The sequence below is a fragment of the Amaranthus tricolor genome, chromosome 1, assembly GCF_026212465.1.
Source record: "Amaranthus tricolor cultivar Red isolate AtriRed21 chromosome 1, ASM2621246v1, whole genome shotgun sequence".
Classification (NCBI taxonomy): domain Eukaryota; kingdom Viridiplantae; phylum Streptophyta; class Magnoliopsida; order Caryophyllales; family Amaranthaceae; genus Amaranthus; species Amaranthus tricolor.
In genome coordinates, this window is record NC_080047.1 from 15,767,971 (window position 1) to 15,793,203 (window position 25,233).

Sequence of the window (25,233 nt, forward strand, 5' to 3'; positions counted from 1 at the left end):
TTATAGTTTTTGGCCTTTAGGTAATGGGTGGGCACACTATATGAACCTCTAAGTATCCCCTCATACAACTATGGTCAAACTATGATAATCAAGGTCTTAAAGGAGACGGTCTCACCGTAAGACATGCATTATACATGAATTAAATATTCTAATAATACAAATTATTACTTCCTCCGTTTTCATATGTTTTTCTCAAATTGAATTTACAAACTTTAGTGCCAAACTTTGCCTATGATTTCTCATTGATTTATATGAAAAAATATATCCATGTAGATCTTGATACATTCGTTTCAATATATATTTTCTAAATATCATCTTTTAGAATTTTTTAAATCCCGCAATTAAAATTATTTGACTTTTTAAATTACATTGAAATCAACGAAAAAAACAAATAAAATAAAGTGAATAACATATTGATGTCGTCTTACCACAGAGAATATCTTATACTATAACAATAATCTTTCATAAAAATAGCTAGGAGGAATGGGTGGCCCACTATGCATTAACATATTGTGATTAGTTGGTTTTTCCTGCTCTCTTAGCCACCAAGCAGAACAAGGATCAAAACGCGGGGAAGGAAAAGGATACCTAACTTTTACATTTAGTTTATTGAACTCAAATCATACAAGTATATACTTTCACATTGTTGACCCTTGATATTCCAAAAAAAACTCTTTTATGGATTGGATGAGAATTCTAAAAGCCGCCATTGTTAAACTACTGCTGCTGCTACACTATTATTAATTGATATTAAAGTCTGATTTGAAATTCAAACGCAAAAGAATCACAGAGATATTAATCCAGCAGAATTCCATAGATCAAGAATTGTATTCCAGCCGATGCGATCAAAATCGCACTACATCCTACATCAATCAGATCAGGTATTTCTTACAATTATCCGGCTCTCTCTCTGTTAATCTAGCTTCGAACTGGAATTTCCATTTTTGTTGAGCATTTTAAATTTAATCAGATAAGTTAATACTTGTACTTGATTAAATTTTTATTGTTTGTCATATCTCGATCAGATTCTAAAGAAAACGATGATTTCTTGTTGTTGGATGAAGAATCTGGCATTTTCTGTTCTTGAATACCTAATTATAAAGTTGAGCATTGATTTTTGATTTTTGCATATAAAAGCTTTAATATTATAAGTTGAAAGATAAATTAAAATTATGTTATACTTTATCACACATTCATACCTAAGTTATTGGTTAGAAATTTAGTACCAAGTATATACTCTCACCATTTCACCCTAATTTTTAATTTGTGCCGGTCTTTTCATTTTTAAATTTCTACATAATTTTCAATGATATTTAAAAGTTAATGTATTAATGTTATATTTTTTCTGATTTGCTTTGTTGTATATTATTTTTATTATATAATTTTTTAATTTATTATAAAATACATTTATAAATATTAACCGTCGAACATATGCTTTGAAAATTGTGTAAAATGTAAAATTAAATGAAAATAAAAGGGAGTAGTAGCCACCAAATATTACTCTATTTTGTCTCTATGCACCATATGATGCAAACTAAAAAAAAGCCTGAGCACTTATTAATTATTAATTATTAATTATTTATTAATATTATAATTAAGCGTAAAATCCCTATATTATAATACTTATTTGAAATAATATGGACTATATGAACCTAATGCTTGATGATAGAACATTTTGATGCAAAGCTTGTATGTAAAAAGCTAAGGTAACTTTACATCATTGGATATGGATGAATAGGTTGGGTTGAAGAGAAAAGTAATTAAAAGCATCCACTTGCAATTGCAACCCTTATCGAAGGAACAGGAATATAATCAATTATATAAGCAACAATAACGAACGTATATAATTTTTGCAATCATCAGATGCGCGGATCAAGAGAATCCGTTAAGCACTTTTTTAGAAAGCATAAAGTACGTCTTCTCGACTCTTTATTACCTCTTACAAATACAAATACTAATCTTTTTGCTTAGTTCTTTCCATAAAATATCTTTTACTCATGAAATTGATGGATAGTAGAAGTAGTTTATATTTAGGGGTGTTAGTATTGAATTTCTTTTTGTTTGAACTTGAATTATTCAACTTATTTTTTTAATTATGAGAAGTTTAGTATGAGGCGTCATCTAAACATATTGGTTCTAAACAACGTAAAAAGGAAGCAAAAATAAATTTAGGTTTTTTTTATCTATAATTATAAAAGATATGATTATAGGAATTTTTTTTTTCAAGTACACTGAAATAAGAAGAGGGCTGGGGGAGAGATTAGTGAGAATTAATTATAAGATTATACCTAAAAAATGGTATATGTTTCAACTGAGATAAAATTCAAAATTTCAATTATAAGGATATTAAACAAATGTTTTCACCTTATCTATTTTCTCTTATTACCAAACACCCAATTAAAATATAACTTTAATCAAATAATTTACTATACAATCTGATTAATTGCTAACTTTTCAATTCCGAATCCTTTAGTGAAAAAGTGTTTATATACTATTTTTTACATTCTTAATTATACATTCTAAAAAAATTAGTAAACACATACTATAATAATTACACTATTTGATTTGTAATCCTATAGACATAGTGAAAGAATATAAATATTCATGTAAAAAGTTGCTTCCTTGATCTTCTGATTTTATTTCTACAATCTAGCAAAATGAGTGGAAGAAAAATAAACGGGACCTGGGAAGCATCAGTTTAAGCATTTCAAACGGAAATATAAAAGAGTAACGGTCACTACATTTTATTGGACATATTACTTTCATTTTCAAACATTATGATAATATGATCGAAGAAATAGCCCAGCACTTTCCATGTGGTTTCTGTTATTTGGTTCTATCCTATTCCTATTTCATACTTCACCATAACTTATTAGTTTTGGCACTATTCAAGACTACTGCAAAATTGATAAAATTTAATAGAAATGGAAATTGAGTTGAAAGAGACAAAAAAAAAAAGTATTGGATATAAATATATGAAGTCAAGAGGAGAAAAAGTATATAATTAAGTTTGTAAATGAATAAAAAGAATGAGAGTGAGATCTATTGTCAAAATCAGTGGAACATGTTAAACTGAAAATTACAAAATAAAAGAGATGGCAGTTGACAACTTAGTGCAAATTCATCCCTAGTCTGATTTCATTTGAAAGCCAGAACAAAAAGTCCTGACTCCAAACGTTTATAGAATCATTGGCTGGTTCTTTAAGTGGTATGTGAGTGCTCATGGTTCACCATAAGTTATAGATTAAAAATCTTGAAAAATATTGAATATCTTTAGTGAAATTTGTCATGATTTTGCTTTTGTCTAATAACCCCATATTTAAAATCTTAAATTTGCTACGAGACATTCTTGTATTAAAAGGAAATATTTAGAGAAAAATAAAATTTAAATTATACAAATAAAGGTAAGTAGATATGAATCTGAAAGAAGAAATAAAAGAATAAAAATATAACGGTTTAAAAAAGATAAAGTAAAAGAAAAATGATCAAACTTATTCGGGAAAGGAGTGAAATATTCTTCTTTATCCCACTAGAATAAGCATTATCTTACAGTGAAAGGGTCTTAATAAGAAATTAGTGTATTTTATTTCTTCCTCTTTATCACTTTATAACTGATAATAACAATATTTTTTTTATTTTTCTACATTAATAATTTTTTTAATTTGACTTTTATTCATCTCATAAATAATTGCTTCCAATAATCTAAATAGTCATTAATCATCTTTAATTCTTTAATACTTCTTCCGTTCCAAAATACTTGTAACATTTTCTTTTTCACGCAATTCAATACACTAATTTAATTCTTAATATCTCTAATTATGTATAATAAAAAATTATATAAATTTAATATTAATAATCTCTGCAATAAGATGAATCAAACAAAATCTCACTTGACTATGTTTTAACTTATAGATTAAAAATTAATCAGAAACTAAGAGTGGTAAATAAATAGTGTTATATATTCTAATGTTGCAACTAATATGACCGCGAGGTAAAAAGTTTGGATATTTATTATATTAATATCAGAGCACTAGTACACTACGGTATATTCATTATTTCATGTTTGGGAACAATTCAGCTGAATCTCAATTATTGCCATTGGAGTGACACATGCAAATTACAAATAGGAGAGTCAACGCCAACGCCAACGCCAACGCCAACGCCAAACCAAAAACACAAAAAGCGCGGAGGAGGCTGTTATTGGGTGTGCCTACTTTCTCTTTGTCTCTCCTCCTCGCTCACATCTCTTGATCATCTTATTCTCATTCATAAGAACATATTCTATCTCCCTTTATATCTATCTCCCCCTTACACCTCGTTTCTCTCTCTCTTCTTTCAGGTAGTTCTCTCTTTCTTCTTTTTCTCTCTCCGCCTCCTTCTCTTCCTCAAACTTCATATCCATGGTGGCGATTGGCGAAGCTAGATCTTCTCTAGCTTTATCGCCGGTATCTGATTCGAATTTTTATTGATTATGGGTCGTAATTTGAAACTTTCTAAATCCTTCATAAATTGCTTTTGCATTGGTGGTTTGGTAACATTCTCGCAATTGCATCATAATTTTTCTTAATTCTGCGTTTTTCTATAGGAAATGATCGTCAATGTTGGAGCTGTATTTATTGCTTTTGAAATTTTCATGTGCTTTATTTTGTCTTGATTTTTGATTGTGATACTCAATTGACGAGTTTGAAAATTGTGCAGCTGAGTCATACTATGGGGGATCCGACATTAGATCCAAATGGACAATTAAAGGAGTTTTGGATCCCGGATTTTATATTAAATCCGGATTCGGAGGAAGAGGATTATGCGGATGTTCCTGAGTGTCCTGTAATTGTCTTTGTTAACTCAAAAAGTGGTGGACAACTTGGTGGAAATCTCCTTGAAACATATCGTTCACTGCTTAATAAAAATCAGGTGCCTCCTTTGCAAACAATATTTTAATATAAATAATTTTAATCAGTAACTTCTAAGTAGTCAGCAGATTCTTATCCCCTCAAAATATATATAGGTTGTCGATTTATTGGAACAAGCTCCTGATAAGTTTCTAAGTACATTGTATCTCAATTTGGAAATGCTTAAACAAAAGGAAAATAATTTGGCTTTGAAGATCCAGGAGAAACTCAGACTAATCGTGAGTCTTTTGTTTTGATGATCTCTCATCTATGTCACTTGGAATTTTCATTTCTGATCATTTTACAACAATTGAAGCCGACCACAAGATTTCCAAATTAAGGCTTTTTGTAAAAATCGAAAACTTGCCATTTTCTAGGATACGCCGAGTGACAGTGACACTTTAACAGTTTACTAATGTTTGGTTGCTCATTAGGTGGCTGGTGGTGATGGTACAGCTGGATGGATTCTTGGGGTTGTTTGTGACTTGAAGCTGTCTCATCCTCCTCCTATTGCTACTGTACCTCTTGGCACAGGAAACAACCTCCCTTTTGCATTTGGTTGGGTAAAGAATATGTTCTTTACTTCATAACTGTTCCATTTTGTACAAACAGTGTTTTGTAAATTATAAAACATGCTGCGCTTTTCTTTTAAACTGCATTTTCCATCATTTGAATTAAGGTTTTGGTGGTGTTTCTATTTTTTCATATTTATTTATTTTGAAACACCAATAGAAAGTCCTATATGGTAAGACTTAACATACTGTTTGACTTGTAGGGTAAGAAGAACCCAGGGACAGATCAACAATCTGTGAAGTCATTCTTGTATCAAGTCTTGAAGGCAAAAGAAATGAAAATAGACAAGTAATGGTTCTGTTTTATTTTGATATAGCTGACATTGCTATTTTACTATTTTAGTTGTTGTTTTGGACTTTTAGTTGTATACGACTCAAATCAACTATTATGTGTTTCCTCTTTCCCTTCAATTTGGACATCCCTCCACTAGTTCATCAAAAAATGCCTTTGTATATTTATCCTAGCATTCTTTCATAATTCTGCTTCTCTATTCACTACTAAACTCACATTTAGTAAATATTCTTTGATATTGATGTCAACTCAAAATGTATGGGGTTAATAACATCCTGATGCATCAATATGGAAGAAAATGTCGTGGTTAGGAGTTGCATGCATAAGAAGATATCTAAGCCTTAATCCCAAAAGATTGGGATCGGCTACATAAACCAATATATCATTTCCAATTATCGTCCACATGGATTCTTCTCTTCCATTCATTCCATTTTCTACCATCTTAATTTGTAAGTCTAGATACTTCTTATCTTTTTCCACTCCTCTCTTCCAACTCATCTTTAGTCTTTGTCGCCTTCTTTTTAAGTCTCATGAGCTCCAACTTTCTATCTTCCTTATCGGTTCGCTAATATCCCGTCTCTGCACATGCTTAAACCCTCTTAAATGATTTTTTTCATCTTTTGCTCATATTTGGAACTCTTAAATCCTTTCTTATATTTTCGTTTTGATTTATATCCCATAAGGTATGCCCACTTATTTATTGAACCATTTGCATTCACCCTAATCTCATTTTTCTACTATGATCATATCCAAAGCATAAGGTATGACTGCTTTCTATTTTTGCCACCCACACTTAATTTTATGGGTTACTTCTTGTTAAATGTCTCCACTACTCTAAAACATGGATCGAAGGTATATGAAGCATCCATTTGAAGAGATTTTTTTTCTCTTCTAGCTCTATAGTGCATTTCATTATCTCATTTGTGCTAAAACTACACTTCAAATACTCTGTCTTGCTATGATTTAATATGAACCTCGTGAATCCGACTCTTTGCTCCATCGTTATGACGTTGCATTTATCCCCTCCTTGGTCTCATACCAAAACAGTGTCATCAGCAAACAACATGCATCAAGGCACATTTATTATATGGATTGAGATATCTCATTTAGGACCATTCCGGAAAGAAAGGGGTTTAAAGTCGAGCATTATTGAAGGATATTTATGGTTGGAAAATCCTCTTATGCTCTTCCACATGTCCTAATATTTGTTTTTGTTTGTTGATACATATCTTGCAATATATTAATGTATTTCTAGGGAATGCCCTTCTTTGTTATTGCCCACCAAAGTACTTCTCTTGGTACCTTGTCATAGGCTTTTTCCAAGTCAATAAAAATCATGTGCAAGTCTCTTATTCTGGGACTATACTACTCCATCATTTGTATCATAATAGGAATTGCTTCCATTGTAGATTTCCCTTAGCATAAATCAAAATTGATTCTCTGATATGGAAGTAATTCTCCTTATATATATCTCTATCACTCTTTCCATAACTTCATAGTATAGCTTATGCGTTTTATTATTTTAGAAAAATCTATCAAATAATGTATCCACTTTTACCAATATGGTTGCTAGAATGGATAATCTAGGGAGGTATTGATGGGGCTTTATCAATAGTTTCTTAGTTTTTTTTACCCTTTTACCCATATTCCTTAGAACTTATTTTCCCATTAGATCGGTTCATTCACTTCAAGAATGTCTTCTTTCTTTTAGATGTGTCCTTTAGTGATCCTTTGAGATTTTTTAATATGTCCATATCACAAATTTAGTAATGAAGTAAAATGATGTTCTACTTACAAAGATTTCGCGACTTATATCATACTTCTCAGTAAACCAATGGATTCATCTGGATAACATTTTAATAAAGAATCCTCTACTACATATATCACCGACATCACCATCATTCTAATGAACTATTGGTTTAAATTGTTGTCATCCACACTTCTCTATTAATGTGAAACGATTATATTGTCTTAATAAATATACTTTTTGAACTTTTATCTTTTTCTTCATGTTATCTACTTAACTCATTGTTGACAAGTCCTCTTTCCTTTTCTCTCCAAACAATTTATAGTACAAATAGTAATATTTATGATATTTTTAATTTTCTTTTTTTTTTTACTATTAGCTGGCATATCCTGATGAGGATGAAGAACCCAACTAATGGAAATTGTGATCCCATTGCACCACTTGAGTTGCCACATTCACTACATGCTTTTCATCGTGTATCCTCAACAGATTCTTCGAACATGGTACAATTATCTCTCTCCAACTGCAGTATTTTTAATCTCAATTAGAATACAATGATTATTGCTCTACATTTCATGTTTTATGTGCATGCTATCAAAATTTAATGCTGTTAAGTATTATTATCAAGCAATTTTGAGGGTAAGAATTACTATTGTTGTGGTTATAGGTGACTTATGTTCACCAAGTAATTAGGACAATGATTAAGAGTCTTAATTATTTTAGTTAGAGAATGTTAGAAGAGGACATATCACATGTTTGTGATTTGGTTTGTATGGGAATCAATAAACCATGTACTATTGATGGTGTATCTTTGACATGTGAAGACTAAGTGTGCAAAAATCAGTCCTAAGTGCAAGTGTAAGAGACCTTGGAGACCGTGGGAATACATGGAAAAGGAAAGACTAGAAACAGAAGCAATTGCTGCCTGTGCGTGATGTTATGGCAGCTTGCTGACTTCTCTATTTGCTGCCCTATTCTATGCCCCACTTTAATGCATTATTCCCTCTATAAATACACTTGTATACTAGGCTATTAAGAAGCAACCAAAGTCTCACATTAGAGCTACCTTACTTACTCAAAATACTCCCTAATTAGCTCCTCTCGTCCCTTACACTATACTCCATTGTAATTCCTTCAAGTTTATATTCTCTCCTTTAAACACATTAATATAATCCTAGGCTAGATGGTGGATGTAGCCCAAGATTGGTGAACCATCTTAAATCTTTGTCTTGATTATTACTTTATTATTGTCATTCATCATACTCTTGCATATTTGGTTCTTATACTTGACACAACACAAACCTACACTTAAACCGTAATTTGTGATCCTTGAGTGAGGTTAATTACCTCTCCTTTCAACTACATTTTTTGTTGTGCTTCACATATTGCATTGCATATTGTTTTATCCGGTAACATTTTTAGATCTTTAGGGTTAGTAAGTGGCGAAGTTGCATTTGATTTGTAAGATGGACCTAAATTTATCATGGAAAAGTCTTCTAATTGCCACTATATGCATTGCATGTTATTTATTTGAGAAAGAAGAAGCTTGCATGTGAATACATTAGGAAGTGGAACTTATATACACTTTATAAGTATAATTTGTTACTGATCAAAGTCACTGTAAATGATAGACTATTTTCGCATCTTTGATTTTCAAAAGAGCTTAATCAAGCATGTTCAGAGAACCAGGAAGGAGACATATGATTATTGTGTTTTAGATTCATGCTTTCTCTATGTATGTTAGAGTATTAAGATCTATTAGAAAAACACTAAGCAATAAGTAGTCATGGTGACATTGATGTATAGTTCAAAAATCGGGCTACATCACATCGTATCGACTCACTCATAAAGGTTTTTAAATCTTTCGAATCGATAAATCCGAACCATAAAGGTGTAAATGATAATGTGTACAAAAACACGTTTTAGGCTGGTATAAAGGATAGATCATAGTTTCGGTCAATATTCAAAAGGTATGACAACCGCATCATATTTGCACTTTGCATTGATGAAGTAGCTTTATATGTAATAACTATCGTGTAATTATCTGTTTACTTTTATAGGAAGGCTACGTTACATTCCGTGGTGGATTCTGGAACTACTTCAGTATGGGTATGATATATGATGGCCTTTCTCTCTCTTAACTAATTGCAATTGTTATTTGAGATTTTTTCAAAGTACTTTTTAGGGTTTTATCAACATCAATTCACTTTTGTAAATGACGAAATGGTTGGTAGTTTGATGCTGAGGTGTATGAGGAAATTTTTACTGCCTTTAAAATGTAAAAAAGTCGGATTCGTTTTACCCTCAATTATGTAAATTTTTGTTGGTTCTTTACTTTTTTTTTCACCAAGTTTCTTGTGTCTTTTCTAATACTTAGAATACACAATGAAAGTCTTATTCTCCCATTTCCCGTTAACCTTTTGTATAAAAAGTTAACCTTTTTGCGATGTGGATTGTATACTACAAAAATATAACCTTGTGATGTCATCTTATTGTAATGACCTAATTGAGTAGGTTGAAAGAATTGATAGCCAAATTATTGCTGGCTTTTTCGTGTCGTTAGATGTCAATAGTACTTGCTATGATATATATATTTTTTTTTCTTTTGAAGTAAACTTGCTATGATATTCTTGTTTATGTGTGTTGGTCTTCTTTCTGCTAGTACTTATTGATTAATTTCTTAAGCATATTCGTTTGGTACATGCCTTTGGGTTTTCTCCTACCTTTAGTCATCTTCTAACACATATTGGTTAGTGAATTTTTCAATATATAATCATCTAATCTTATTTTGATTTTATTGAATCTGTAGGGATGGATGCTCAAGTATCTTATGCATTTCATTCTGAACGGAAGTTACATCCTGAAAAGTTCAAAAACCAGCTAGTCAATCAGGTTAGTAGTCTTTTATCATTTTGGTGTTATACACGTATTGGATAATTTTACTTTTGCATTTAACATTGAACTTTTTCTTAAGGGGAATCTGGTCTTTTTCAGTGTTAGTCTTAATTGCTATCAATTTTTTGGGTTCATTAAGGTGGGTAGTAGGCCATGATGCTAAAATAACTATTGTGTAATTATATTTGCACGTCTGCACCCATGATATATCTTTTACAGCATTTCTTACGTAACAATGACCATTATAAATCTCATGAACTGCAAGAAGCCAAGAACTAAGAGTGCTATAAGAATCCTGATTATGTTTAGAATACAAAGTTTTTCCTATTATAATAAGTTTAGCATGTCTTATATTGTTGCAGTGTCATGAATGCATAAGCGATTACGTCCTATATTGAGAATTTGAATATTCTGATTTCTTTTTTTACCCTTCTTTTGTTGAAATTCTGGCTGCTTTTTCTCAAACCAATCCACCCTAAATAATGCGCATGTCCCTAATAAATAGAATGAACATTTGAACCCTATATTTCTATCTTAATGTCCTTGAGAAATCATTGTGGATTAATCTTACGGGAATCTAGAAGCAATTGTGCATTTTAGTCTAAATTTTTTATTAACCTATGTTACTCAAATTTGAGAACTCAAATCCAACACGGGTACTTGTCCAAGTCAGGCTCGATTAATTTATAGAAAAACATTTTTTTGAGTCCAAATAAAGTGTCAAAGTGTCTTACTAATTTCTAAGTGTCTAGGTACTGATACGGGTATTTGAGGTAGAATGAACAGTCCAAGAAACATAGGTTGAAATACTAGATGATTCTTGAATATGTTTATGAGTCCATTTGGCCAATGCGATCAAATGGCTCCCACCTTGGCAGAATTCAAGGGGTCGAATATAGGCAACTTTACCCTTGTGATAACAAAATGATTGTTTTTGTTCTTCCTTGATAACAAGAATCATCTACAACTTCACATATATATAAAAAAATGTACATGATTTATGAATACTTGTTTTCACATCTATATTGTTGCACTAGTTGTATTTTACTTGCATTGAGATTTAATTTGATAGTGCCACTAGATAATTTTGATAGCTATAGCAGAGTAGAAGCCCTAGTTTCTTGGTAATTGAAAACTGATATTATTAGTTTAATTAAAACCAAAATTATTTTATTTTATTGTTAAAATTCTAATTTATTATGTTTGGTAAATTTACTTTGTTTTCCCCTTCAATTGAATTCCTTGTACTTTAAATTGCAGAGTACATATGCTAAACTTGGGTGCTCACAAGGCTGGTTTTTTGCTTCCTTATTCCATCCTGCTGACAAGTGAGTATATTCATTCCCTTGTGAGGCCAAATAATGGTATTATTGTATGTGATGTCTGTTAATTTGAACTTTTAGCATGATTATTTTACTATTTTAGCTTCTAGTAACTCGAGTATTTTTCTCTTCTTTTGATTAGGAATATTGCACAGCTAGCTAAAGTGAAGATCATGAAGAAACCTGGTGGTCAATGGGAAGAACTTCCTATTCCTCACAGGTAAAATGATATTCTAATAAAGCAAAGTCATGATAAGACGTACCTGAGTGATAAATGCAGGCATTGTATCTGTTACACAAGTAGTTACCTCTTAGCTCTGCAGGAAACTGGTATCTCTTTGATGACACAGCATGATTGAACAGAGGGAAGCTAGTGACAAATCTTTATGTGACAGTTCCTATTGTGATTCAAAGCTTGCTGGTTTATTCACTAAGGTGTTTGATTCGCTTTATAAATTGGATATAGTGGAATAAAAGAGTGTCTCTTTTAGATTTATCTCTATTGCCTTTGTTGATTGAGAAATCAATAAGCAACCATCTTCCAAATTAGAGTACGACATTCAATTATATCGTTGCTGTTAAGTGGCTCTCATCTTGAGGTTGTTTCGAAAATAGAGCCTACATTTAAAATTGCTTTTACTCTGGTTTGTGAGTCATTGGGGCTTTTGGTTCATGTGATAATGTAACTGCAGTTAATGAGGATGAAGAATATTGTATTTGACGGAAAACATTTTAAGTTTAAAATGCATTTCCAGGTAAAAAAGTTTTGTGGGAAAATACAGACTATAGACTACTTTTTCTTTTGTTGGTTTTATTCATGAAAAGTTGAAAAAAACGTGGAAACGGAGAGGCAAGGATGGATAAGCTGGAAAATGTGGTTTCCCATCCTTATAAAAGGAAACTGTTTTTCATCCTTGAAGAAAACCATTTTCATAAGAAAAGGTGTTATCAACCCCGTAAAATATTGATTTGGGAAGGAGAAGAGTTGTTTATCTTCTACAAAACATAAAGAAGTGGGAAAACAGTTTTCATTAAAACTTTCTTTGAATACAACAGGCTTGGAAGTGATTGATGAAATTAAGATATTGTTTTACTCTATATTATCAATATCATCATTGCATTGGACATCAAAACAATTATGCATTATCATCATCATTGTCATATTGGCATAATAATGGTTTAGTTTAGTTTTTGCAAATAGCTTGCTAGGCTACTAATGTTTTATCTTTTTTTTTTCGTTTTTGGATTTACAGTATCAGGTCAATAGTATGCCTTAACTTGCCAAGCTTTTCTGGTGGATTAAATCCTTGGGGTACCCCAAACAAGAACAAATTACGAGAAGTTAGTTGATACATGCTTTAAATTTTATCTTGTATTTTTATTGTGTTGCTGTAATGCTTCTATGGGAATCTCCCGCACATGAGTTCTCAAGGAAATTAATGAATATGGTGGAACCCTGATTTGCAGAGACATTTGACTCCTCCATTTGTAGATGATGGCCTTATAGAAGTTGTTGGTTTTAGAGATGCTTGGCATGGGCTTGTTCTCCTAGCTCCGAATGGCCATGGGACTCGTCTTGCACAGGTAAATCATTTCTTATTGCCTGATATAAATATTTAATGAGTATTCAATGGTTGTTTGAATAAAATATGATAACTGCAATATAAAAATATTCCCATTTACTCTTTCTTCGTCTTCCAAGTACTGTACTCTGCAGTTTTTGGCTTGGCATGTTTCAATCTAAGTGTGCGGTTGGCTAATGTGTCCCTATGGCCTGTGTATAGACATGACTAAGAGTTTTGTATTTGTCAAGTTTTTCATTTCAAATCAAAGATGGAATATTGATATTTACAAATGATAGAAGCTTATTTAATAAAATGTTACCAATGCCTCAGGGAAGATTCTATTATATTCAAGGTTGGGAGATGAGCAAATTTTACGAAACAAACTTGTTGCATCATCCTTTTTATAAGACGAACTTTGATCTCTAATTGCTTTCTTAGGTTATTAATTTAATAATTAATAGGAGTACTTTATTTGTTTGTACTGTCTTTTCTTTTAAGATTTGTCCAAGTACAAAAGTTGGATTGCCTTGTCTTAGCCAAAGCCAAATTTTAGAAGATAAAATCTTAAAATGATGCTTCGTGCTTCTAGTATAACTTTGTGAGCATCTTATGTTAATCTCATTAATTACATTGGCAAGTCTGAGATTAATGTTTGTTCAGGATTTTGCTTCTGATCTTAAAATTTAAGTGAGAACCCTATATAGTTGGACTTAGCATTGTGATTCAGTGGACAGTCTTAGATTTTGTGTTTGTTCATCGTAGTACTATTATTCTTACCATTTCAGGCAAACCGAATCCGTTTCGAGTTTCACAAAGGTGCTACGGATCATACCTTTATGAGGATAGATGGGGAACCATGGAAACAGCCTCTACCAGTTGATGATGATACTGTTATGGTCGAAATCTCACACCACGGTCAAGTAAACATGCTTGCAACTGAGGGCTGCCGTTCAAGAAGTATGCGCGATCCCTCTTCTAATATGGGCGGATATGAGGAAGAAGATAATGACGATGATTCTACAACTGTAGAAGGTGAAGAGTGGAGCAAATTTGGTGCTGCCGAGACATTCAGAATCCCAGATGGAGTTGACATATCACATCTGAGTTAAGCTATTTCTATCCCACCTTCAGTTTGAGCTACATATTGTGACAATTGAGCAAACCGTCAGGATGCAACTATACAAATTGATGATTACATGTAAATTATTTGTCAATAGATTGTTATATAAATAGAAGTATAATCACATGTTTGAAGGCATGATTGTTTTGCACAACTAACTTTGGTATTAGTGTGATTTGTGGAAGTAAATTTAAAGTCAAAGAGTACAAAGTAGATTCTTTCTTGTAAACTAGATTTCTGCTATACTTCTGACGTGAATAGTGAATTTCATGATTTCTTTATTTATTTGTTTTATTGAAATAGTTTTTCTTAATTACAATACTAATTCACAAATTAAAAAGGAAACATTTCATACATGTAGCAAAATATGGGAGTATTATTTACTACGAAATGAGCCATAAAATGAAATATATATTCTTTCGATCCTAATATCCTCCAGAAGCACATTGCAAGTGAAAACCTTTTAGAAGTTAAATAACTAGTTACAATTATTGCAACCTCATATAGCAGGGGATTATATAGACATGAATATTACATGAGAACAAAAAATATTGGGACTACAGGTAATGAGAAATATATTGGTATATATTGTCATCAATACCACAATACTTAGTATGCTCCCAAGCATTGTGCAACTGTCTCGTTAGCTTTCTGTATGCCTGATCTCTCTTCTCTTTTCTTCTTCTCTCTGCAATGCAACGAGAAAATAAGTAAAAGCTTGCTTGAATGAACGTTTAAAGTCACATATGTGGCTGACTCTTACCTTTCCACATATTCTTTCAACAGTTCTTTAGCTTGTACAAGCTTTGAGAGGAGGTTGCGGTATACATCAAGATCACGGTCCACACTTTTCTTGTTTACATTCAAGGCTGAGCAAAGCTGTTGTGAGCCATGAATGAGTCAGAATATTGAAGGACTTCTATCATGAACCTTTACCATTCTATACGGAAAAGGCAACAACCTAAACTTAACAAGAGCACCTTTAGAAGAAGGCATCAAAAAACCAGCATGTACACAAAGATTGATGGTTGCAACAAAAGGAAACATCAAACTTCAAAACCTATTAGTCGCCACTCAACAAGAACATTACATTTTCCTCATGCAAATAGAGTGTCTCCGGCCTAGGCAGAGTATGAAGATTAGTGCGAGTGTTTCCCTTGTAATAACAAAGAGCCTGTCCTTACTCCATTTCACATAATATGAGAAGTACACTTGGTTTATTAAGCCATTTCCCGTTCAATTTGAAACCTATCATCACTATGACAAAGCAAACTAGCTCACTAGCTATATATTACTCCAACGACAGTGTATCACACATTCCAAACACAGTAGATAGGAAATAGAATCAAAGCAATATTTTCAGATGGTCAAATAAAAAGGGAGGACATGAAATTGCATGCATACGTGCTGTTTTACATCATGCAATAGTCATTTTTAGTAAGTTAAAATACTGACCTTCTCTAAGATGGTGGGTTCAGAAGCATTAGCCAATTCAAGGAGACGAAATAAGCCAACAGCAAAAAATCGACTGTAGCTGAACCTCCCATCACCAGCTCTTCCAGCTATGTCCTTTAAGATTCCCTCAATTTCACCTTCTCTTGATGAGAACTCAACCAATGAAGCAGGTGTTTGGGCACGAGCCCATTCCTCTAGTTTCTGTGTATCTTTTCTGATGAACAGAAAATTTGATCATCAATATTCGAATAACATTCAAATGTAAAAATTCACACAAGGAGTAAACTTAGCTAGAGCATTAATTTGACATGGTCACGTTAGCTCAAATTCCAAGTAGGTTATATGATACCCAGGGAAAAGGATACGACAATAACATACAGTATGCCAGTAATGTACCTCATTCACTAGGCTAGGATCCGATTCACTAAACCACCCTGCCTCAAAATTGTTACCTTCTCGAGAAGACATGGAGAAAGATGAGTTCATATATTCGGTTGGATAAATGGAAAAAGAGATCTATTTGGTTGAGTTGATGAAAAAACAATTGGGATAGTAGATGAAAAAACAATTGGGATAGTTGATGAAAAAACAAAATGAATAACATGGAATACTACAGATACATATAGAAGCATCATGCTTGGTAGGAAGTTTGAATGCCAAGCACATGTATAATAATGCACTGAAATTACCTCAATCAAAAGAAGGGAGAGGCAAGAGAAACTAAAACAGCAAAGACAAACTTAAATCTTGATGGTAGTCGATAGTTATTCTCAGATTTATCTTTTTAGAAATATAGGCAATTGAAGGCATGGGTTGAAGATCAAACTCCTAGACTGATAAATATGTTTTTTTTTACTTTAGTTGACAGTATGAAATTAAAAAAAATCAGACCAATTCTTTTTGCTTAAGAGAACTTTCTTTGCCAAATTTCAACTTTAAAGACAAGAACATAGAATTTAAAAATATTTTAACCAACAACCTATACTGCTCCGGATCCTCTTTAAGTGCTTCAATGTAAGCTTTAAAGATGGCATTTCGATCTTCATCACTGGGATAACCCTCCATCAGCTGATCATAAACAGTAACAAAACCAAGAGCAAACACAGGATCATATCTATATGTCTTTTTGTATCTCATCAAGTGTTGTTGAACAATCAACTCCTGTAGCACATTGTTGTAGATACTAGGGATAGGCCGTTTATAGGCCTTAAGAAAATTTAACTTTGTCTCTGACACCGGTGGGGCCTCTGCAAGCAAATTACAACTAAACATATTATAATACTGTTAAAAACAACATGCAAAGTTTTCTTTGCTTTTACTTTGCTAAAGATAACAAAACAGTCCTTTTATCAAACTTCCTTAAGAATTAGAAGAATAGATGAAAAGGAATGATTTTGGATCCTCCAATGTTGAGAATAGGTGTAGAAGGATGAAGAAAAACAAAGTATGGACACACACACAAGAAATGATAAATGCTTTAATAAACAAAGAACATGCAATGACATAAATGGTTTCTTGGACACCTCCCCTCAAATGGGATTATATTTCATTAACTATTCAAAAATACATTAATAAATTACCACTCACAATGCTTGATCACACACCACCAAGCTCAAAATTTCCACCTTTAATTGGAAACACTCACACTAATACATGAAGACACCCTGAAGAGCTCTCAAACCCTATTTCTTTCCTATGTATTAGACCTCCCCTTATTCTAATACTAATTTTAGGCCCTATATATTGCCCACAATATCAGTAAAAGAACCCTAGCTAAGGGCGCTCATTCGAACACTATGGTGCCTTGTTTGAGCAACTTGTGTCCCACTACTGATTGCATGTTGCCTTGTTCAAAACACTCAACGCCTTGTTCAAGGTGGCCATGTTGCAAGCCCCTTTTTGCTTCCTTGATGCATCAATTGCATGCCCATCATCCTCATCAATGATGTATGCTATGGAATGAGCAACGATGTGATCAAAATGACCTCTAACATTGGGTGATTTATCACTTGCACCAACAATAGAAAAAAAAAAACTTAAAAGTGAATTTTTACAATTTTGACAACGAGCAACAAAAAAAATACAATTTTATCGAAGTCAAGAAATAAATAGTACTCCCTTCGTTCCTTAAAGTTGTTCCCATTTGACATTTTTAATTGTTTCATTTGTTGTTCCCATAAAAAATCTTTCTATTTATATCACAAATTTTAGACAAATTAACCTTATTCATCTTCATTTTAATATTTTAATAATGTTTATGATCCCTACATATCTTCCACTAACTTCATTTTAACATTTTTATATTGCTCATAGTCCCCACATGTTCCCTTTAACTTTATTAAAATATTTTTTTAATAGTTATGGTCTCCATATTTTTTCCACTAACTTTCTTTTAATATTTTTTTAATGGTTATGGTCTCCACTTTTCCTCCATCAAATTTATTATTCAATAAAACAATATATTTACCATCTAAAGGATTTTATTTTCTTTCTTCCCATGAACATTCCTTGTGGGAACTTTTTTAACGAACGGAGGGAGTATATAGTAACTAAATAGAGTCAAATTATAACATTGATTTATAAAAACTATAATAACATCCTAGTTATTTAGTTGCAACATTTGTATTCTAATGTTCAAGTTCAAGCTTTGTATTTGACTGAGAATAATCACTAATACAAAAGAAAAAACTAGAGTTTAATGCATTTTAATACATATCCTTAATATAAATATAATTTTTAACTTTACTAATACTAATATGTAAATTAATTTAGCAATGTTAGGCGATGATTGTACGTAATTTATACAGCAATACAAAAGTCGGTTGTTTTGCTATAAGCTATATTTGGTTTTTAGTGATGTTAATGAACCAGATCTGGTTCATCTCCTCAAGCAATCTCAAGTTGTCATGGATTTATGGTTTAACTAGTTTGTATTTTAGTTTGCTTCATTTGCTAGTAAAATCAATAATACCAAAATCTAGTGTTGTTAGTTTTGCTATTTCGGTTAAGTTTCTCATGGTTTCTCTAATCCGGTTTCTAGTCAAACTCACACCTCCAAATCTTCTCTTACTCCCTGAAACTTAAGTAATGTCTTAAATGCTCCCCACTTATTAAAAATCTTGAATATTTTTTAAAACATTACCGGTCACAGTTCTAATCCTATTGGTATTTTGTGAAGAATTATCGAAGGTGTGATGATTTTTTGATGTGCTTTCTCACATAATCTCTATTCATCTTCCACTTTGGTTACATTAACCTCTGAGCTATCCCAACTATTTATTGCCTTCCCATCTATTTAGTTTGTGTTTTGTAACACCACAACACGAATTTGATGTTGTTATTGGTGATAAGACACAAGATTTAATTTATTTCCTCTAAGATTGATGTTACTCAGAGTTTGTGCATTTATAGGGATAAAATCAATTTAGACAACTTATTTGCCCCTCATAAAAGTTGCTTTTTCGTTGATGATAAAAATCCAATACTTAGGATTTAATTTTGAGGAAACTTTCAGCACAACAATCCTCAAGATATGTAACATTGTTATGTCTCAGTTTTGCTTTCTCTATCAACTAAATGCAATAAATGCATTCTTACATACAATTTAGGAAAAATCGTTTACATGTATCAACACTGGAATTTTGAGATTCAAAACACCTTGATCATGTATGCAAGCTCAATAAGTTTATTTATGGATTAAAACAAACATCATAGGCTTGGTCTCTATGGTTTATGGATGATTTCACGACCATGGGATTTAGTCACATCATTTCTAATCACCTTGTTCTTATTTAGCGTAATGGTCACCAAACAGCCTACATTCTCCTCTACTTTAGTAATATCATTCTCCCCCACTTGTCGTTCTGGTAACTTCCATCCTCACCTACTCATCAAGTCGAGTACCACATTTGGTAATCTTTAGTTTTGTCTAATTGAATATTGTCACTCATTGTTGCTTTACAATATTTTGACTTTTACAAAGCACAACATTTCGTACAACGTGCAACAATTTTTTTGTTTATGCAAGACCCTCATACTCGCCATATTGCACTGAAGTTTATTACAAAAGATATCATATTATGGCCTACATGTTTATTCCACCTCTCTTAACAAACTTGTTTCTTATACCGATTAGGTATTTTGTCCTAATACCAGTCATTCTACTTGTGGCTACTCTATGCGTATTTAAGTGAAATTTAATCTTTTTTTTTTTCAAACTGACAACCAAACTATCATGCTTCAGTGCTGGAGATGTAAGTAAATCTTGTTGGCTTTGTAATTTACTTGTTGAGCTATGTTGTGCAAAGTTACGATGGTTTATTTTGACAATTTAAGTGTAGTGTCTCTTTAGTAATCTAGTCCAACATCAACACAATCATAAATAGATAGACATTCACTTTGTACACAAAAAAAGTTGATTAGGGATAAATTCATGTTGTTTATGATCCTTCACGATTTTAAGTAGTTGTTATATATATTAAAGGACTTGGACTAGCGCTTTTTGATGATTTTTGAGACAATCTCAGTGTACAATAATCTTGTGTTCGACTACGAGGTTATAATAATTATACATGGCCAATGAATCAGATTGATAACAATCTTTGGCAGATCATAATCTTATAAATATGGCTAGTACATATAGAAACAACCTATTTAAGACACTATAAGTTCAAGGAAGTAAGAGAAAAGGGAAGGGACGTGAACCTTAACTAGCAACAGGAGTAGAGCGACCATTACCATCAATGATATAGTGATTTTCGTAGCGTTCCTAAATAAGATAGCTTGACAAGGACATATAACTTTGTGCATGTTGTTTGTTGATGACATTGTTTTTGATAAATAAGACCATGAAGGGGGTAAATGATAAGTTAGAATGATGAAATCAAGAGTTAGAGTCACGAGGTTTCAAATTAAGTCATACCAAGACAAAAGTACGTGGAGTGTAATTTTAGTACAAATGCGATGACGAGAAACACTATAAAGCTGAAGAGAAAAAAATCGCTTCAAATGGATGCTTCAAAAACCTTGAGTCCATATTTCAGAGTAGTGGAGACATCTAACAAGATGTGACCCATACAATTAAGGATGGGTAGATGGCTAAATTAAAAATGACTACTGGAATATTATGTGATCGAGGTGTGCCCTGAAAGTTAAAAGGAAAGTTTTATTGAACGACCATTAGATCAAGAATACTATATGGATCATAATATTAGGCATTTAAAAAGATCATAATAGAAAGCTAGGAGTAGTAGAAATGCAAATGCTTCGATAGATGAGTGGGTAAACCTTGAGGGATAGAATTCGAATAGAAAATATCAAAAAGGGTTTGAGCTGCAACTATTGAATAAAAGATGAAAGAGAATCATTTAAGATGGTTCAAACATGTGCAAAGACGGGTTATTAATTAATCAGTAAGGAAAATAAAAATGTTGGAGTTCAGAAAATCTGAATGAATGGAGAAGAAAAATCTATGTGTACAACCATTGAAACAAATTTATTGGTTCATGTAGCTAAACCTCAATCTTTTAGGATTAAGGCTCAGCATTATTGTTGTGTTGTTAGTTGATTGAACATCTGGGGGGGAGGGTTAGTATATGCATTACACTTGAGTATAAGTTGGAGGATGGCTGAGTATTAAATGTTGTTGGATATAAGCTGTGAGCAACGTAACATAATTTGCTAGGAAATTCGAAAACAATCTAAAACCCACCATAATTCGCTTCTTTTGATTCGTGATTTGCAAGAAGATTTACAAATCATGTTAGAATATGTGGAAGGTTGCAATTCGGGTCACTTAGTGGAAAGAGGACATTAGGGTCACAGGGTGGAGTCCACAATTTCCATGGAAATAACCAAATGAATATGAATAGGCCCACTCAAGGAATCTAGCATGTAAGATTAGTGAGATACTGGTGGATGGTTTTGAAAAGGATGTTGACCATTTCTAACACCATTATAGCTTCAAAAGCACCCTTTACCGGCCACCACGATCCACAATGAGACTTTTACGAGGACAATTTTCACATGTCAACCAACTAACCTAATGGTTTAAGAAGAATCCTTATGAAATGTATATAGGGTACTAGTATTGGTTATTACAGCTTATTTGACTTTGTAGCCTCTTCTAAAAAGAACAAACAAGATTTACTAAATGGAGGTAGGACATCCATTTGTGGGGTTTGAGAGTCCATTCTTTGATTTTTGCCTTTGTTAAATTAAACCCAATGTGGAGAGCTAACATTAACAAATAAGGTGTAGGTAATATGGAGATGTCAGCAAATGTTCAATGTAAAATTTACTTGTAATAGGAAGACACAAAGAAATGTGCCATGCCAATCTCAGTTACCAGCATAACAAGTCTTACTATCAAAGAATATTTCTTGTAATTGAGACCACGCTAAGGCGATTGTGGAGTCAGTTCAATGATGATCTCTAGTAAAACATACGAATTACGAAACGATGAGGACTATTGTCAATTTGATGCCATTTCTTTGAAAGAGTGTGGTTTAGATGTTGTGGATGAAGAGGTGGATGAAAAGGTGGTAGAGGAAGAAGGAAGAATGAGTATTTGCTTTTTGCTATTGAGAATTTTAGTACTTCATTAATCGTCATCAAGGGACACTTTCATTTTTAAGGGCCCCTTTTGCTTAGGGCCTATGAAATGTATAAGACGGTCATATGTTCATCGATGATGCCGTATTAGCGGACCAAATAACGGATGAGGTTAATGCTAAATTAGAAATTGGAGCCAATTTGAACCAAACCAGGTCATGTAAAGACGAAGTATATGAAATGAAATTTTTGGCAAAGACGATGATGATCATTGGTGTTGTAAAAGTAGATACAAGTGCGCACTAATTGAGTGTTTCCAGTAACTTCAATCTATTCCTCACATGAACAAGATATTATTAATCGATATATAGAGTGGCTCAAATTGAGAATTGAGCAACAATAATATTATGCAATGAGAACCTGAGAAATATCCTTAACTTTTCCATTGTCCTTCAAATAATACCGAAATCTAACCAACAGCTCCTAGTGTATGTGTATCTGATTCTTATCAGCAACAGAAAATCCGTAGAAATCACATTAAATTCCTAACTACACAGCACAAGTATACAAAATAGTCCTGCAGCAACATAGAATTCACCAAGTTCATAGTAGGAGTAGCCATAAATGTGAAGCACCAAATCAAACATGATAACTGGATAGGTGTAGTGTAGTACCTGAGGTGGAAGACATGCACCGAATTACCAAAGTATTAGATGAATTTGAAGCTCTGACAGTGGCGGCGAAATCACAGGATAAATTCGAACGCAGACGAACAGAAACGAAAGTAGATGCAAAAGTTGGGGATGAAGAAACACTCAGTGTTCTGTCAAAAGTATGGGACAATGCCGAAAAGGACAATGAAGTCACAGCCGCCATTGTTAGAGACAAAATAGAGTAGCTAGAACTCAACAATGGAATATTCGTGTTGATAAGGAAAAGGAAATGGATAAAGGAAGAAAAAAAAGTACTAAAATTTACGGTGGATTCAAATATCAAAGCATCGCCATAGAAATTTGTTCTTGAGTTTCTCTCTCCCAAGTCCTAATGCTGAAGGGCTGTACTTTTCTCAGTTTATTTGGGATTGGAAGAGAGGCTGAAAATGGAGATTTGTTTATTATTTTATCCGTTCCAAGTTTTTCTATCAAATCAAATATTTCTAATCTATCAAGTAATCCATAACCAGTTTGACGCGTGGGTAAATGATTTTGACCTTTCAATATCCTAGGTTTTTAATTCTATTTGTTTTATTAATTTTTGTTGAAGAGCAACAAATATAACTAATTTCCCAAAAAAAACCCTTAGTTAATTTAATGTGTAAATTACCTATTATTAATATATATATATATATATATATATAATACTTTCTTCTATTCATTATATGTGTCCTATTTGATTTTTCACTAATTTTTAGGTAGTCAAATAGGACCACGTGCGTAAAAGAGAGAGTCTAATTTATAGTAGGGTTTAATACATGTGTAGGAGAGAAAATCCTATTTATAGTCAAATGGGACCTCATGTGTAGGAGAGAAGGTCCAATAATGATAAAATAAAAATATCCAAAATAAAAATGAAACATTTGAGATGACTTGACTCTATATAAAAATGGGACACATGTCTTGAATAGAAGGGAGTATTATTTATTATTTTTATTAATGATTTGGATCTCAAATTTTTTTGATATCTATTAGTAATTGGTAGATGTAGCTAAGAGCTTAAGCTTCTCTTGTCCTACCGCCTAGAGCCTAAAGTCTAGAGGTGTTGATCCATCTATCCATGAAAATTGGAAGATCGGTAGTTGGTTGGAAAAACAAAAAAAAAAACATAGATAAAGTGTAAGAAATGTGTGGATGAGAGGTGTGATGAGAATTATAAATGAGTGTGAATCATGACAATTAAAAAGTAAAAAAAATTTGATAAGATAAACTAAAATGTAAAGTGAACCAAATTTTAGAGGATAAATAGTTCCATTCTGGGTTAATACTAATTACTAAGTATCATTTTATTCATCCTTCTTAATTTGAACTATCTTCGTTTCTTAATAAAGTTCCTATAAGGAATTATTATCATCATCATCATATCCAGTGTATCTCGCTCATAGAAAACTATGGTCTGGGGAGAAACGACGGCGGCAACTCATACCCATTAAGGAGAGCGCGGCCAAAAGAGTCGCCCGACTCAAGAAAGACTAAGAGGAGATTATTTAACGAGAAAGATATATAAAATGCATATAGATAAAATAAAAAGGAAAAAAGAACAATTAAAAAAATCAATAGAAAACAATAATACTAATAATAATAATAGAAACGAGAAAAAGCAAAAGAACAAGAACACCAACAGGTAAGCGAAGAGGAAATCAGTAATCTAAAACATGGGTAAGGCGCCTCCAACTACCTTTATCCTTAGTCAGGTCCTCAGGGAGGTTTAACTCATACAAGTCAACTTTTATTTGCAAATATGGAGTTCTCCTAGGTATTCCTCGACTCCTCTTATCCTCTACTATAATGCTTTCAATCCACCTCACAGGGGCGTCGAAAGTCTTTCTCTACATATGCCCAAACCACATTAATCTCTTTTCGCGCATTTTTTCAGAAATAGGGGCAACCGTTAAATTGTTTTTAAACTCTTGGTTCCTAATTCGATCCATCAATGTGTGTCCGCATATCCACCAGAGCATACGCATTTTTGTGACTTTCATCTTATGTTCAAAAATCTTCTTTACGGGCGAAAATTCTATTCCATATAGCAAAGCAGGTCTGATTGCCACCCGTAAAAATTTATTTTTAACGTACTGGGGACCTTCCTATCACATAACACCACGGTGGCT

At 32.5% G+C, this 25,233-nt stretch overlaps 2 protein-coding genes across 8 annotated transcripts; one reads left to right on the top strand and one right to left on the bottom strand.

The window, feature by feature from the left end:
- The first annotated feature begins 490 nt into the window (after window positions 1–490).
- On the top strand, window positions 491–14,702 carry LOC130805747 (diacylglycerol kinase 5). 6 transcript variants are annotated; one of them, XM_057670533.1, is made up of 15 exons: window positions 556–881; window positions 1,739–1,911; window positions 4,079–4,339; window positions 4,699–4,911; window positions 5,006–5,128; window positions 5,324–5,452; window positions 5,665–5,750; window positions 7,880–8,003; window positions 9,561–9,609; window positions 10,310–10,392; window positions 11,656–11,723; window positions 11,860–11,937; window positions 12,971–13,058; window positions 13,185–13,301; window positions 14,068–14,702. In XM_057670533.1, exons 2-15 carry the CDS (start codon window positions 1,864–1,866, stop codon window positions 14,389–14,391), a joined length of 1,791 nt encoding a protein of 596 aa, XP_057526516.1. In that variant the 5' UTR covers window positions 556–881; window positions 1,739–1,863; the 3' UTR covers window positions 14,392–14,702. The 6 variants fall into 6 exon arrangements, with proteins under 6 accessions (XP_057526532.1, XP_057526516.1, XP_057526518.1 ...); XM_057670535.1 differs by having other exon boundaries at window positions 4,079–4,204; XM_057670541.1 differs by lacking the exon at window positions 4,079–4,339 and having other exon boundaries at window positions 558–881.
- Window positions 14,703–14,793: 91 nt separating this feature from the next.
- On the bottom strand, window positions 14,794–23,589 carry LOC130805770 (protein THYLAKOID FORMATION1, chloroplastic-like). 2 transcript variants are annotated; one of them, XM_057670559.1, is made up of 5 exons: window positions 23,084–23,589; window positions 16,837–17,104; window positions 15,858–16,071; window positions 15,166–15,281; window positions 14,794–15,090 (listed from the first exon to the last, which is right to left on the bottom strand). In XM_057670559.1, exons 1-5 carry the CDS (start codon window positions 23,283–23,285, stop codon window positions 15,012–15,014), a joined length of 879 nt encoding a protein of 292 aa, XP_057526542.1. In that variant the 5' UTR covers window positions 23,286–23,589; the 3' UTR covers window positions 14,794–15,011. The 2 variants fall into 2 exon arrangements, with proteins under 2 accessions (XP_057526542.1, XP_057526546.1); XM_057670563.1 differs by lacking the exon at window positions 14,794–15,090 and having other exon boundaries at window positions 15,166–15,363; window positions 23,084–23,525.
- Between the last annotated feature and the right edge of the window lie 1,644 nt (window positions 23,590–25,233).

What these genes read in the sequence shown, in the direction of transcription:
- LOC130805747 (XM_057670533.1), top strand. Translation starts at nt 1,864, where the DNA reads ATGCGCGGATCAAGAGAATCCGTTAAGCACTTTTTTAGAAAGCATAAA. An exon ending in CACTGCTTAATAAAAATCAG is followed by an intron (nt 4,912 to 5,005) that starts GTGCCTCCTTTG and finishes AAATATATATAG; the next exon opens with GTTGTCGATTTATTGGAACA. An exon ending in GAACTTCCTATTCCTCACAG is followed by an intron (nt 11,938 to 12,970) that starts GTAAAATGATAT and finishes TTGGATTTACAG; the next exon opens with TATCAGGTCAATAGTATGCC.
- LOC130805770 (XM_057670559.1), bottom strand. Translation starts at nt 23,285, where the DNA reads ATGGCGGCTGTGACTTCATTGTCCTTTTCGGCATTGTCCCATACTTTT. An exon ending in GTGCATGTCTTCCACCTCAG is followed by an intron (nt 17,105 to 23,083) that starts GTACTACACTAC and finishes ATTTGCTTGCAG; the next exon opens with AGGCCCCACCGGTGTCAGAG. An exon ending in GAGGATCCGGAGCAGTATAG is followed by an intron (nt 16,072 to 16,836) that starts GTTGTTGGTTAA and finishes TCTGTTCATCAG; the next exon opens with AAAAGATACACAGAAACTAG.